The sequence below is a fragment of the Prenolepis imparis genome, unplaced genomic scaffold, assembly GCF_030444845.1.
Source record: "Prenolepis imparis isolate NDT839.2.m4 unplaced genomic scaffold, iyPreImpa1.0 SCAF_9, whole genome shotgun sequence".
NCBI lineage: Eukaryota > Metazoa > Arthropoda > Insecta > Hymenoptera > Formicidae > Prenolepis > Prenolepis imparis.
In genome coordinates this window covers 4,401,005-4,414,159 of record NW_028141167.1, presented here as the reverse complement: position 1 = coordinate 4,414,159, position 13,155 = coordinate 4,401,005, and the positions used below count along the sequence as shown (strand labels likewise).

The window sequence follows — 13,155 nt, the reverse complement described above, 5'->3', positions numbered from 1 at the left end:
GGCATAAATTTAAAATTTACTTTAAAGTAAATTTTGTAAAGAACGAGGGGTTGGTCACCGAGGTAATTTTTGTACAAGGGCTAGGTAATTCAGCGGCAATCCAAAAGAAATTTTGCGCAATCCAAGGTAATTTTTGGTAATTCTAAATAATCTTTAGCATTCTCTCAGGTAATCTTGGGTAATTTAATAGGAAATCTAAGTAATCTAAGGGTAATATCAAATAATCTCTAGGTAATCTAAGGTAATCTTTAATTTTTGAACTTAGTGAATGTCATTGATGAATTGTATCTTTTTACAATAATATACATTTGCAGTCGATTTTTAGAGTCGACGCTTCGTAAAAACGTGCTTTTCTATAATTTAAGAATTGTCGTGGTTAGGTTTTCGCGGTACCACGTCTTTCTCTCTCAGGCCACGAACAGACGAGCATTTAAAAATTGCGAAATGCATTCTTATCTACAACTTTTGATAAGCCATCGTCACTTAACGGTAAAACAAAATCTATATTACAATTTTCATGTATTGAATATTCTGCCGGTAATTCCGGTATTATTTTCATTTTTACCGCACTTTATTTTTATGGATGTATTGCAAAGAAAACAACTAACAGTAACAAAAATTAAATTTTCATTCCCAACATTTTTTAAAATATTTTAAAAATATATCAAAACAATTTTTTTTAATGTTTTAAAATAGGAAAAAATGTTTACTGTTTACAACAAATCAATTAAAATATATATTTAAAAAAATTCTTTAAGAATAATTTTAAATTAAAAAAAGGGAATATAAAATCGAAAAAGATACCATTCTAAATTCTAAGTATGATGGACATAATTTGTATTAGGTAATCTTAAAGTAATCTGAGGTAATTTACACTATAACCCCTCGGTAAAGAATTAATTAAACGAAGATAATCTTTAATTTCATTCACTTTTGTTGAAGCGTATAGTCTTAAATTCGAGAAGTACAAAAATACAATATTCGTCGATAAATCTCTATTTTTACGAGGGAAGTACAATGTAGGATACGAGTTGATCACAGTATACTGATGAGCTTCGTAAAATATATAAAGCCGTAGAGCCGGCCGTTACTTTGGCCGAATCTGTCGGCCGTAAAACAACCGAACGGTTGTTTAACGTTGCAGTGCCAAGCGCGAAGATACTGGCGGGAAAGTTTCGTCGACGGAAATTTATGTTGGAAATTATGCGGAGGACGCGACGATGGCTGCGAACTTAAGTTCGTTTTATTTGCATCGCGTCGTGTAAAGAAAAAAAAAAAAAATCTGATCGTCGTGTGTCCAATAAAACGGCCCTCCCTAACGAGCTCGCGACGGAGTCGTTGCAGTTTCCCTATACAGACGTTTTGACCTCCTTATAGAGATCTCCTCGCGATATCCCATTTCGCACGTTAATAATCCTCACGTTATATTTTCACACCTCTAGCTTCGAATTTTCTGATGGTATCTTACAATAGCTATTTAATGAATCGAGGCTACGGCGCGTAAAGATGAGCCAACTACTGTACTTTTCATTAAAACACGATTCCGCCAACGCTTTCCTTAAATAAATTTAATTTATACAGCGTACAAATTACATTACGTGATTATATATGAAAATTATTATTGTGGTTTTAATTTAATATTATTTGCCAGCAGCACACACGCTGTGATTATTATTTGAGGAGAAGCAATTATTAGTTATTCCGAGATTTATTTTTCCGCACACAGTTTGAATATTATAAATCTCCCTTTACGGAAAATTTAATACTTAAAATTGTAATATTTAACTCAAATTCTTTCACGCTAAATTAATACCAGTAACGTTATAATGGAAATTTCGTTTTAATTAAAGATTAAATCGCTGTCGCTAAATGTGAGATTAAATATAGCGAACGTCGGCTGATGACAGTGTGATTAATACATTCTGAGGTTTTTGGCGAAGAGACGCTTCTTATAAGAGGCTCCTTAAGGTTCGATCCCGATCAGCTGTTTCCTTCGTTACGCGAAGTATACTTGGGCGACGAGTGCACTTACGTGCTTAAAAATTTCGTGCAGCTGTAGGCTAAAAATCTATTCTCGGCGACGTGGAAGCCACTTCTCTGTGTGAACGCAATGAAAATTCACTTACCGCGATCGATCAACCCGGACACGCATGCACACGCTTAGTTACACTGATTTTAATGAGGCCGCGCGGCGGGAAAAGTATCTAATTATATAAACGAATCGCCGACGCGTGTTCTCCCTTTTTATAATCATCTACCATGGATAAGATAATTACGAATGCTGCAAGCGTGGCGATATGTCCGGATCTAAAAATAATGTGCATCGACCCTAAGACATTGTATTGCGATTAGTCATGATCGAATATCAGTTTCATGACAATAGCGTCTTAATTTCGCACCTGCTAACTATATACTGATATAATGACGTGCCTTATCAATTGCCACCTGTTTCAAGAGACATTTAGATTAAATAATACGTCGAAATATCTGAGGCTTACTATTGAAAAATATGTTATTTTAACGCAGATATGGTCGTCACGAGGGGATTACAGACTCTTGTTTAAAAATATCTCTTTTCGTCTCTGACAACTCTGTTAATACAAATATAAAGTAAGGAAAATAAATATACGAGATAAGGTTTGATGAGACAACCCTGCGTAATTTTGATTTCGCCGAATCTAGGGCGATCGAATTTATAACTTCATGTCGCGTATTGCTCGAAATAACATGTAGTTGCGGAGAAACGAAACATATAACATATCGCAGATAATAAAATAAACTGGCGAACGCGGTATTGTAGTCGAGATATTCTTGAGATCTTGCTTTCCTAGGCAATTTGTATATTTGCCGGATTTGTCAACTGAAACACAGATGCTAATCGCAATCATTTATCAGGTTTTTCATTTTTATTAGATTCCAGCAGTCAGATGTAATCAGATTAAATCTGCAAATTGAGATCTTTGTATTTATTGACGAAATGAATAATCGTGCGATTGCATTATAAAATCACATTATTTAGTCCAATAAAAAATGTTTCTTCGTCATTAGCTTCGCTTTGTTTCGTCAATGTGGAATTTTCATATAATTAATTGTCCGATGTGACTGTGAGTTTAATTTTAGATCATTTAATTATATAGATTGAAAAAAAAACGCAACGTTTACATTTAAATACTGAAATTAAAATATTTTAAATAGATGAAAAATGCTTGACTGTGCTGACTAGTAACTCTTGAAAGCGCGATCTATTATTGGATATTTCTGGGCGTTACATAAATCGCAACGTAATTGTCAACGTAAAGTCAGAGTCTATAGACCGAAAACGCGTGCCTTTTGAAAACTTTTTTTACAGACACCCGACTCAATCTAACTTGATGCTAGAAACCAAGCGGGCAGACCCAGACGAAGATTGCATCAGGTTCTGGCAAATGTGCAGAAAGAGGAAGAGAAGACGGATACTTACGTACATACATAGTCGATTACACAGACAGAATCGAAACGAGCAAATATAGCTATTACGCGACAGACAGAAGGAAAAGCAGGATGTTCGATAAACGTTAAACAGTATTATTTATTCTGACATGATCGCGTCGTTGTAGATTTGTCAATGGCGTTTTTCATCGTCACGCGACCCGAGCATAACGCGACAATTGTATTATCTTCGTAGATTTTTGCGAGGAAAAAAAAACGCTTTACGTGAAAATAATGTATTATTAGAGAGATTTTTTGTACGCACGCATACACAAATGGCTCTCTCGCAAACAACAAAGATTCCATAAATTCCCCATTTAGCTACGTGGATTAAACAACTGTGGAAAAATGTCGACTATAGCTTTCACCTCGGATTGTTGGAAGAAGACAATCGGATGTTAGAAAAAAAAATCGATCGATTTTCTTCGTAAAATTAATTTTTTATTTCGTGATGTAACAATTTAATTGCTCCTATTAATTATAATTCCGTCTTTACACGAGTGGAGAGATATTATGGACACCTAAGACCATATAAGGAGGTACGTGTGAATGGGAGTTTGGCAATTCTCTGTTGACTAGATTTAACTATGTACATATACGTATAGATTGGTCCTTTGAGGTAAAACGTGTTTAGTATACTTAAGAAATACTCGAAAATTATTTTGTCACAAAGTACATACGAGAACCTCTTAATAAATAAATAAACTATCACACAACATACAAGACAAAGTCGATTTCTATATTAAGAATCGCTCTTTTATAAGTCTCCTTAAATTTATCCTCCCTTACATTGTTTCGATTATAACGATCTATATTTGTGTCTACAGTAACAAGCGTAACAATTAATATTTTATTTACGTTTGTGGATCCAGCGTCTCTAATGCTGAATCGGTAATCATGTAATATTTCGTTTCGCTGTATTTTTGGACCCAAATAGCATTAATTCTTAATTGATAATATTGATACTTTTTTATGCAAGAATATAGAATATGGAAGTGTCTTTTAGTGCAATTAATAGAATACACAATACACTATGGAAACGATCTAGCAATTACACTTCAGTTGTATCTAAACACTATTCGATCTCACACGATTGGTCCTGTCAACTGCAAAAAACGAGGAACTGGGAGAAGTATCTCGAACCATTTTATTTATTTAAGGTTGGAATCTTAATCAAAGATTGATGAAATCGCCGATATTGCGTTACTGTATTATAAATGACTCTAATGATACCGAGTCCGAAACTCGTTTTTCCGATGTATTTCTATTCAATTCGATATAAAATCAGGTACGTCTAAAAAGAGTTTTCTCTATTAAGAGCCACACATTTCAATCTCTTAAATGAAGAATATTATAAGACATAATATGAACAGTATAATCCATCTTGAAATAATTTGCAATTTATATATATATATATATATATATATATATATATATATATATATACACACACATTATATCTTATTGTTTGAAGAATTTATGTTGCCGATTTAATATCCCTGACATTATTTAATCTTCGGTCACTTTGACCGAATTGAAGGCTCTACTCTATAATATAATATAATCTTTATCATCCAATGTATGTTATGATGTAAATATATTTTAAAGATAAATTTAGCTTAAAAATAGCTTAAATTTAAATGTATCTGCCTCATCAAAGAATGTTTAATTATTCGAAAGTTTCTATTTACCACTTTGGCACTCGTTTTCTGTTTCCCGATATATGTGTGCGTGTAAAATGATACCAAAGTCTCACGAAAATAATTTCTGGCGGCCTCGCAATATTCTGAATTAATTTAAAGCGAAGGATTATAATTCGTTACATCACACCGCATATCATTTATCGTAAATGTCCGGATTACGAAATATGCTATACGAATAAAAATAAATATCTCTGCAAAATTCAATTACATGCGACTAAGTGCAAATAAATAAATCAGATGTTAAAAGCACAAATAGAATTTTCATATTTGTACTTCCATTACGCATTTATCTATAAAGTATCGGATATCTACCGCAAACACCCAAGGGTTAATTAACACGCGAGGGGTAGATCGGGCATGTTCAAGCTCGATGATTCTCGCACGGAAGATCTTCCTTACAGAAGTTTTCCGATAGCGGCGACGATGCGGAACGATGCGTACCAGAGGAAGATCGATCCGCGAGTGCATGCGAGCACAAAACGTTCTATCAGAAGACTAATAAAAAACCGGCCTTGACATTGCCGGACGACATGGAGGCAGTCTTATATATGCATCTTTACGTCCTATTATATGGCGAATTTTATCTCACTTCTTTATTTCACTCGATATATGTATTCAATCTTTCCGCAGTGTTCTATCATATGCGCGAATAAGATCCGTATATATCGAAGAGACACTTGCGAAAGCATTTTCATTCCTCGCCGAGGCTCTCGTCCGGCTGATCGTCCTCATCGTCCTCGATCGAGCTCGATCATCCGGGCGGCGTTTTCTTTTGCTTCGTGAGTTCCAGTAACACCGGATAGTGCAGATCCGGACAGTATTCCGGACTGTTCTCCAGCAGTTCCAGATGCCGCGACCACACCGTGTCGTCGTACCGTTCCGTCTGTCGTGCTATGAAACCGCGTTTGATCGATGCCTCGGCGAACTTTTGGAATGTTGTGCCACGTCTGGGCGCCATTACTAGAGCGACTCCGTCGTCGGCTAGCCAGCCGTAGATGGTCTCCACCAGGTCCAATCGAGCGTCGTCGAAGAAGAGACAGTCCGCGCTCAGGATCACGTCGTAAAAACTTGACGGCAGTCGCTCGTCCTCGTCGCCGTCGACTGTCCGCGTCTATATCGAAAAATCGAGAGTCCAGATTTCAGTCCAGCTGCTAGGAACTGGATCAAGCCCTTATGTGTATTCGCCAATCTCCGATTCAAATCGGAGTGCGAGTATCGCTCTCTCGAAATCGTATCAAATTTAAAGGACAAGATTCGCCTCGTACATTTACAAAGTACTTATGAAAAGAGCTTAGCACAACTCGTAGGAAATTGGAAACTTTGTACTAATGTATGGCTTGAATCAAACTTATAATTGTTTTCCGGAACGGATAAAAGACGATTTTAAAACAATTTTTCAAGATTTTTGAAATAATTCTTTTTTAATAGCCTCTAATATCTTTGAAATCGTTGAAATAAAAAAAAGATAATCGTAAGAATTATTAAATTTCTTGTGTGAGCTGAAGACAATATTATAGTCATCTAAAATATTGTGAAACAATAACATATTATATTTTATTACGAAAGAAATAATCTATATGAAAGATATTTCTTTTTCGCAGATTGTTAAAGAACGATTTGAAAAGAACGGATTAAATTTCTGAAACATATATTCTGAAGCTTATCCGCGATACGTTTTATATAGTTTTAACTTAATCAATAAAATAATTAAATTCGCCAATAAAATAATAAAAATCAAATTAAACAATTGAATCAAATTAAACCGTATATGGTCTTTAATAAAGAAAACTAAAAAAAAAAGATAGAGGAACCAATAGCAAATGTCAGATACGTTGAAAAAACGTTCAATCGTTCAACGTCGGATTTTTCAGATAAATTCGAAAGTAGTTTTCGCGTAGATGGACGAGTGAAGTCGAATATCCGTTTTTGCAATTAATCTTGGTCAATCGCTCGAACAATCTTCGATTTTGTTTCGACGATGCACAATTCTGATCGATCCCTGCCAAGCGGAAATTTCCCATGAAAAAGAACACAAAACATTACGAGCTACCGGAAGAACGTCGAGGCTACGTTATGGAGGCTACCGGAAATGGAGCTGAAGTTTAGCCGGAAATGTCCGAATGTGCGTCCATATATCCGAGCCGGGTATCACAACGATCGTACGGGGATTCCACACTCCCATGTGGGTTTATTTATACGAAGAGAGGAAGATACACACGCGTACAAAATATATATTTTTTGTCTACTTATCCTTTTTATCTTTTTATATACTATAAAAATATTTAAAAAATTAGAGCAATATTAAAACAGTATCATAATATCTTATATATAAAAATACAATGAAAAATTATGTGTATATTGAATATTTAATCTGTAGAAAGATTCTTCATTCAATAAAAAGCTAATTTCTAAATATTAATTTATTAAATATTATTTTATTACGAATTAAACTTTTATCTGATATTATTAAATAAATTAAAGCACAAGGATTATATTAAAGGTAGGTTCTCTTTCCATGTTTGTTTTCGAAGATATTTGCTAGATAAACTGTGATAGGTATATTATGATATCATGACATTTCGAAATATGCAGCAATTCGAAACAATTCGAAATAGCGCGTGTCTTCGGCGTTACGTGACCCTGTGACATAGCACATGCTTTGCGAAACATGCTTTATTCACACGATGTCTATTTCACGGATGTCGCGTAAATTTAAAAAGATTACTCGAACTTATCATTTTGCCAAATGTCAAAATCTTTTTTGTTTCCCGACTTACTCGATACAGCTTCTTCGCGAAAATATCAGACTCTACTACTCGTCGTCGCACGATCGGCAATCTCTGTTCTCCATTTATCGTTTATTCTAGAATCGGGATTCCCGATGACTTTACGGCAGAAGGCCTCAATTGTTCCATTCATCGACTCGCGATGACCGCGATGACTCACTGATCGTAACGCATAGAACCTGCAACCGCGAAACCGGGCGTGTCGACGATCCGACGGTTAGCGAACCTCGTCGTCCTCGTTCTCATCACCGATGCGGATCACGTCGGACTTAAGAGTTTACGAGACGCGTTATTCGACCGTGATAAAGTCGCGGCGACCACGCGAAATTCTGGCGGCCGCGATTAGCGAAGTTGACCCTTCAATTCCCAATGTCACATCTGCAGATCCTCGGAGCTCGACTACAAATGCGGACGCTTAATGTTTTTCGCATTTCCACGATACATTCCCGGAATCCGTTTTACAAAAATTTTCGACATACGCAATATATTTCTTATTATTTGTTTACGAACATTTTTTAAATTTATTCTCTACTCTTATTGTTAGTTTTTAATGACACGACTGGATTTTTATTTACATTATAATATAGGCTTGCATCATGTAAAAGCTAAAAAAAATGCCTTTTTTATTAATATCTTCGATATTTAATTTCCGGTTTCTTTGTGGCAACACGTGCCACTGCTGCAGTATTCCTGTCAAGCTTTAATATCGCTCCGCGATGTTGCTTTGAGAATGTGCTTTTTTTCACATGTGTTTTATTGCGCGCTCGCGGCCTTCTGTTCACAGCGATCTGATGGAATACGGCTTATCGAAAAACGATGGAAACACGTTTCATATTGAGAAAATAAAGATGTTGAATTAATGTGTATTTATATAAAAAAAAATACAGCGCACGAATCAAAAGAGAGAGAATCGATAAAAGAAGAAAGTTTTATAGATACAGAAATTACCAAAACTCATCAAAATAAAATTCGAGAAACCTATCGATCTATCGAGCATTTCTTTGATATAAAAGGTTTGAAAATCTTTCTCGCCTTTACCTCGCGCTATTTTAACCACGCTTTAATCTTAGCTTCGAGAGAGAGAGAGAGAGAGAGAGAGAGAGTAATCCCAGACTAATTCGAGAGAGCGATATCTCGAAATTGGACATTCACCTTAACACGGTTGCCATTGACCGCTGCCTGTCTAAGGGCCCTGGCGGCCCGGGCCCACTGCACGACGCCGCACTCGACCAGATGCGTCATGTCATTCCTGGCGACGATGCAGCGCACGCTCTCGACGCTGGTCACGTTGCCGTCCGTGAGCGTCACGGCGCTGGGATTGCAATACTTAGCCGCGAGGACGCCGGCGAGGCAGCTCATCCCGCCACCGAGTTCGAGAACGCTGCGGTTTCGGCAGAGGCCGCGGTTCCTCAGCAGATAGTAGGCCAGACACTCCTCGGACGGCCAGACGCACACGTTGCCGGTGTTGTTGAAGCCGATCAGTTCGCTCGCGGTGAAGCACTTGCTTATTCGACGTATCTGCACGTCGTACGACCGGTTGTCCAGCCGGGCCGAGTACTCGCACCAGGTGGACTCGCCATCAGCTGGCGCGTTTATCAGCGGCGAGCACTCGAACAGGCCGAAGCTGGTGAATCGTCTCACCGACACTTCCTCGTCGGACTCGCTGCCGATCGGCTCCGGCGAGCCTGTCAGCGCCCTGGCCAGAATGCGCCATCGACGCTGAGCACGAGTGCTTTTCTTGGAGATGCGATCGTCGTTCGTCTCGATCGAAGGTGCTTCTCGACGGGGTAAAATCTCCTGCGACATGTCGCGATCAAGAGCATCGATCGAAATTCGATATAATGTCTCCGCACACCTCTTTCAGGTTTCTCTCAATATTATCTTTGTATTTCAGTGAAGAGATTATCCTCCTGTTGTTTCTTGAAGCCTTTTGTTTACAATCACGTTGCGAATGTTTACGCAAGAAATTTCATGGAAAACTTTATCAAGATTTCGTCGCGAAATCGCGCTGCTGCGAACTCATCGTGGAAGGCACGTGGGAACAAAGACGCGTGGTCCTCTTTATCGCTTATCGTCGATGGTGATGGTACGCCGGTTCGGAATCGAAGGGAATCGGCGTCGCCGTCCTTCTTCCGGCGATCGGTCCAGACACATAATTCCCCTTCGGACAGTAGTTGGCCCCACGGGGGCGGCTCTCGCCCGACAAGGACGGGGATGGACGAAGGGACGGGCCAAGACTAAAAGCACCAAGTCAAGTTCTAACTCGCGCCACGCGGACGACAAGCGTTCTCCACGAGCGTTGGATCGGCGCCTGCGCGACTCCTCGTTTACTCTCTCTCTTCTATTTCCTTGCGGCCGGTTCACCTTTTGCACGTCTCTCCGCGGATGTTCCCCGACGTCGTGTGTGTCTGTCGCACTTTCGTACAAAGATCTTCCGGCGCGCTATCGCTCAGGATTCGAGCCGCCGCGTGGCTCCGAATTAGCCTGATGAGCTTTTCCAAGATTTCTCAAGAAGCTCAATGGTTGATCGGATTCTCAATAGCGAATCTGTATATATAATCCGTAGAAACGACGTACGCCAACATTCGTCGAAGCTTCTTGAGAGAGGTATGACGGATCATATGCTGGCGGACGCTCGGACAAATTTATCATTCGCATCAAGCTATATATCGAGTGAAATAATGAAACGTTAACGCTCGCGCTTTTTCCTCATCTTGCACAACGGAGGAAATTATTAATTCGATTTGACCGAGCAAATAGCATGTTTGTCGTTTGCGATTTCATTAGCGATGAAAGAAGAATGAGCGAGATCGTAAGACAGATAAATTCGAATATATAATGCTATAATAAATCAGCGCACAAAAATAGAAACAGGCAATACGGTTTCATTTATCATTTGTCTCGCGCGCGTATCAGATTATTATTATTTTTATATCCTATTAAAGTATCAATGACGTTTACAGCTTTCGTTGGCACGTGTTCAATGTTACCATTATTTCTCCCGGCTATCGCGTATATTGTAAGTTTAGTTATTTCCTATTTTTACGACGCTCCCTGTTCCGTCAATCTACCGAAACTACGAGTGCCATAACTTCTCGATGACGAAACGCCGGAACTGCGTTGAATATTCGACAGGTGTTCCAGTTACGAAGTTTTAACGACGCGTGGGTTTCTGCCTATTGATAACAAACCATAATCCATCCGCTTTAAATTTTCCTCGACAGCTTATAATTGGTTTTACGCGAGGTTTTACGTCTTACAGCTTTCATAAATTCCCGTACGTCGATTTATTTATGTCGATTTTATTTTTCATTTCAGATTTCTCGATCGGAAAGACTCAAACACGTTGCTTTATATCTCTGGATATATCGGATAATATATTATTATAATAAAAGTAGAAAGAAGGGCGGAAAGAGGGAGAAGGGGGGGCGATATAAAATGCCCCGTTATAATATACAGCTGGCCTATCCGAGCGTGTCATAAGCCTGGTTCTAACATCAGTAATTGGTCGTTTTTGGTACGTCGTGCCAAAAGACGCAGACTCATTAAACTGTCACTAAATTAATGTTTAAATCTTGGCCAAAGTTTCCGAGCAACGAGCGACGAAGAGCACATTCGTTAATTGCTCCTTGTTTATTTAGGCGATTTACGCTTATCGCGTAATCGCTATTTAGTCTCGGTTGGAAGTAAAATGAGCATCGATATCTGCGATTTATTTTCATCGCGCAGCTCAATATTAATCACGTAAATATAATGAATATAAGGTATTTTTTTTATATTTATATCTTTGCGCTTAACGAAACAAAGTGATCATTAATTTTATTCCGCATTTAATATCACGCAATCATATCAACGCACATTTTATTCAGATATATCAATCTACGTACAAGGGAATAATTTATTAAGTAAATGCAATGTGTGTACTATATCTGAAATATCCAATTTAAACAATTCTTCATTCAAAAACAACATTGGAAACATATATATTACATATTAGTAAATATCTTCTACAACGACTCAATATATTAACCGAGTTTAATGAATCTCTCAATTTATATATTATAAAATGTAAGTAAAATGTGCACAAATATACACATTTTATTTATCGCAATTTTCAACGATGCAGAAAATAAAATAAGATAAGCGTAAGTCATTAAATTATTAAATTTTCATATTACCTGCATACTTTTACGATCACAAATATTTAAATAATCTCCCTCTAGATTTAAGAAGAAAGTTTACACAGGGAATTCAATAATTCTTTACTCGGTGACAAGATTTGGAAGCAAGCCAAAATTATGACAGTCGAAACAAATGAACATAGGTATGAACATGTATGCATTAAAAAGCTACGTTTTCTTTCGTAATATTAATATAATTTATGAAATAATATATGATCTAATATAAATACCTAATTTAAAGGCAGAATGTACAACAAAAATCCTACAAAAAATTATGGATTCCAATTATTGCCTAAAAATACGTATTGTGCGAAATTACTACAAAGAAAAAAAATTCATCTTTACTACGTGAATAAATTCACGTGTAATCAGCAGTTACAGTCTGTCTTACATGGACCTTGCTAATACGGACGAAATTCAATTTCCTCGGAAACATATTGCTAGGAATAAGCTCGAAAATCAGTTTTATCGTTGCTTGCTCCGGTTATTTGTACGTTTTTCTCTCCTTTATACGGCAATTATACGGAATGCCATCTTATAAAATTATAAATACTTGAAATAGTCAAATAATCGATGATAATAAAATCACTTCTCCAATTTCGCGGAAGTAAACGGGAGAAAGAATCGTCTATCCGCGTCTATCGGAAAGACGATACCGAAAGAAGCACTAAATGTATTTCTATGTCTACGGTCCTTCACATCTCCGCTATATTATCGCAGATGGCTCGGGTTTCTGGCTCCATTAGCGATTTATACCATAAAGCACGCGTCAAAACGTCACCGGTACTTGCCTAGTTGAGCCACACGTCCATTAAGCTCTTTTATATCCATTTTCGAGAGAACTTTTTAATTATTTGTGCAATCCTCCGCGATTCGTTATATTTATATACCTTGAAGAGATATTGGTCCCCCCTCCCACCCTCCTCCCCGACATTTCCTGTCGTGGCGCGTCGAATCGGTTCTGTCATAATTATAGCGAAATCGAGTTTTCAACGGTCAATGACATCGTTTCGAACG

At 37.6% G+C, this 13,155-nt stretch overlaps 2 protein-coding genes across 3 annotated transcripts in view; both read right to left on the bottom strand.

The window, feature by feature from the left end:
- The window catches only part of LOC145940273 (uncharacterized), a 33,653-nt gene that overhangs the window by 12,965 nt on the left and 7,533 nt on the right, over positions 1-13,155 (bottom strand). The window lies entirely within an intron of this gene.
- Positions 1,709-11,163, bottom strand: LOC145940562 (calmodulin-lysine N-methyltransferase). The gene is made up of 2 exons (XM_083045874.1): positions 9,110-11,163; positions 1,709-6,282 (listed from the first exon to the last, which is right to left on the bottom strand). The coding sequence occupies exons 1-2, from the start codon at positions 9,761-9,763 to the stop codon at positions 5,923-5,925; spliced, it is 1,014 nt and encodes a 337-aa protein (XP_082902000.1). The 5' UTR covers positions 9,764-11,163; the 3' UTR covers positions 1,709-5,922.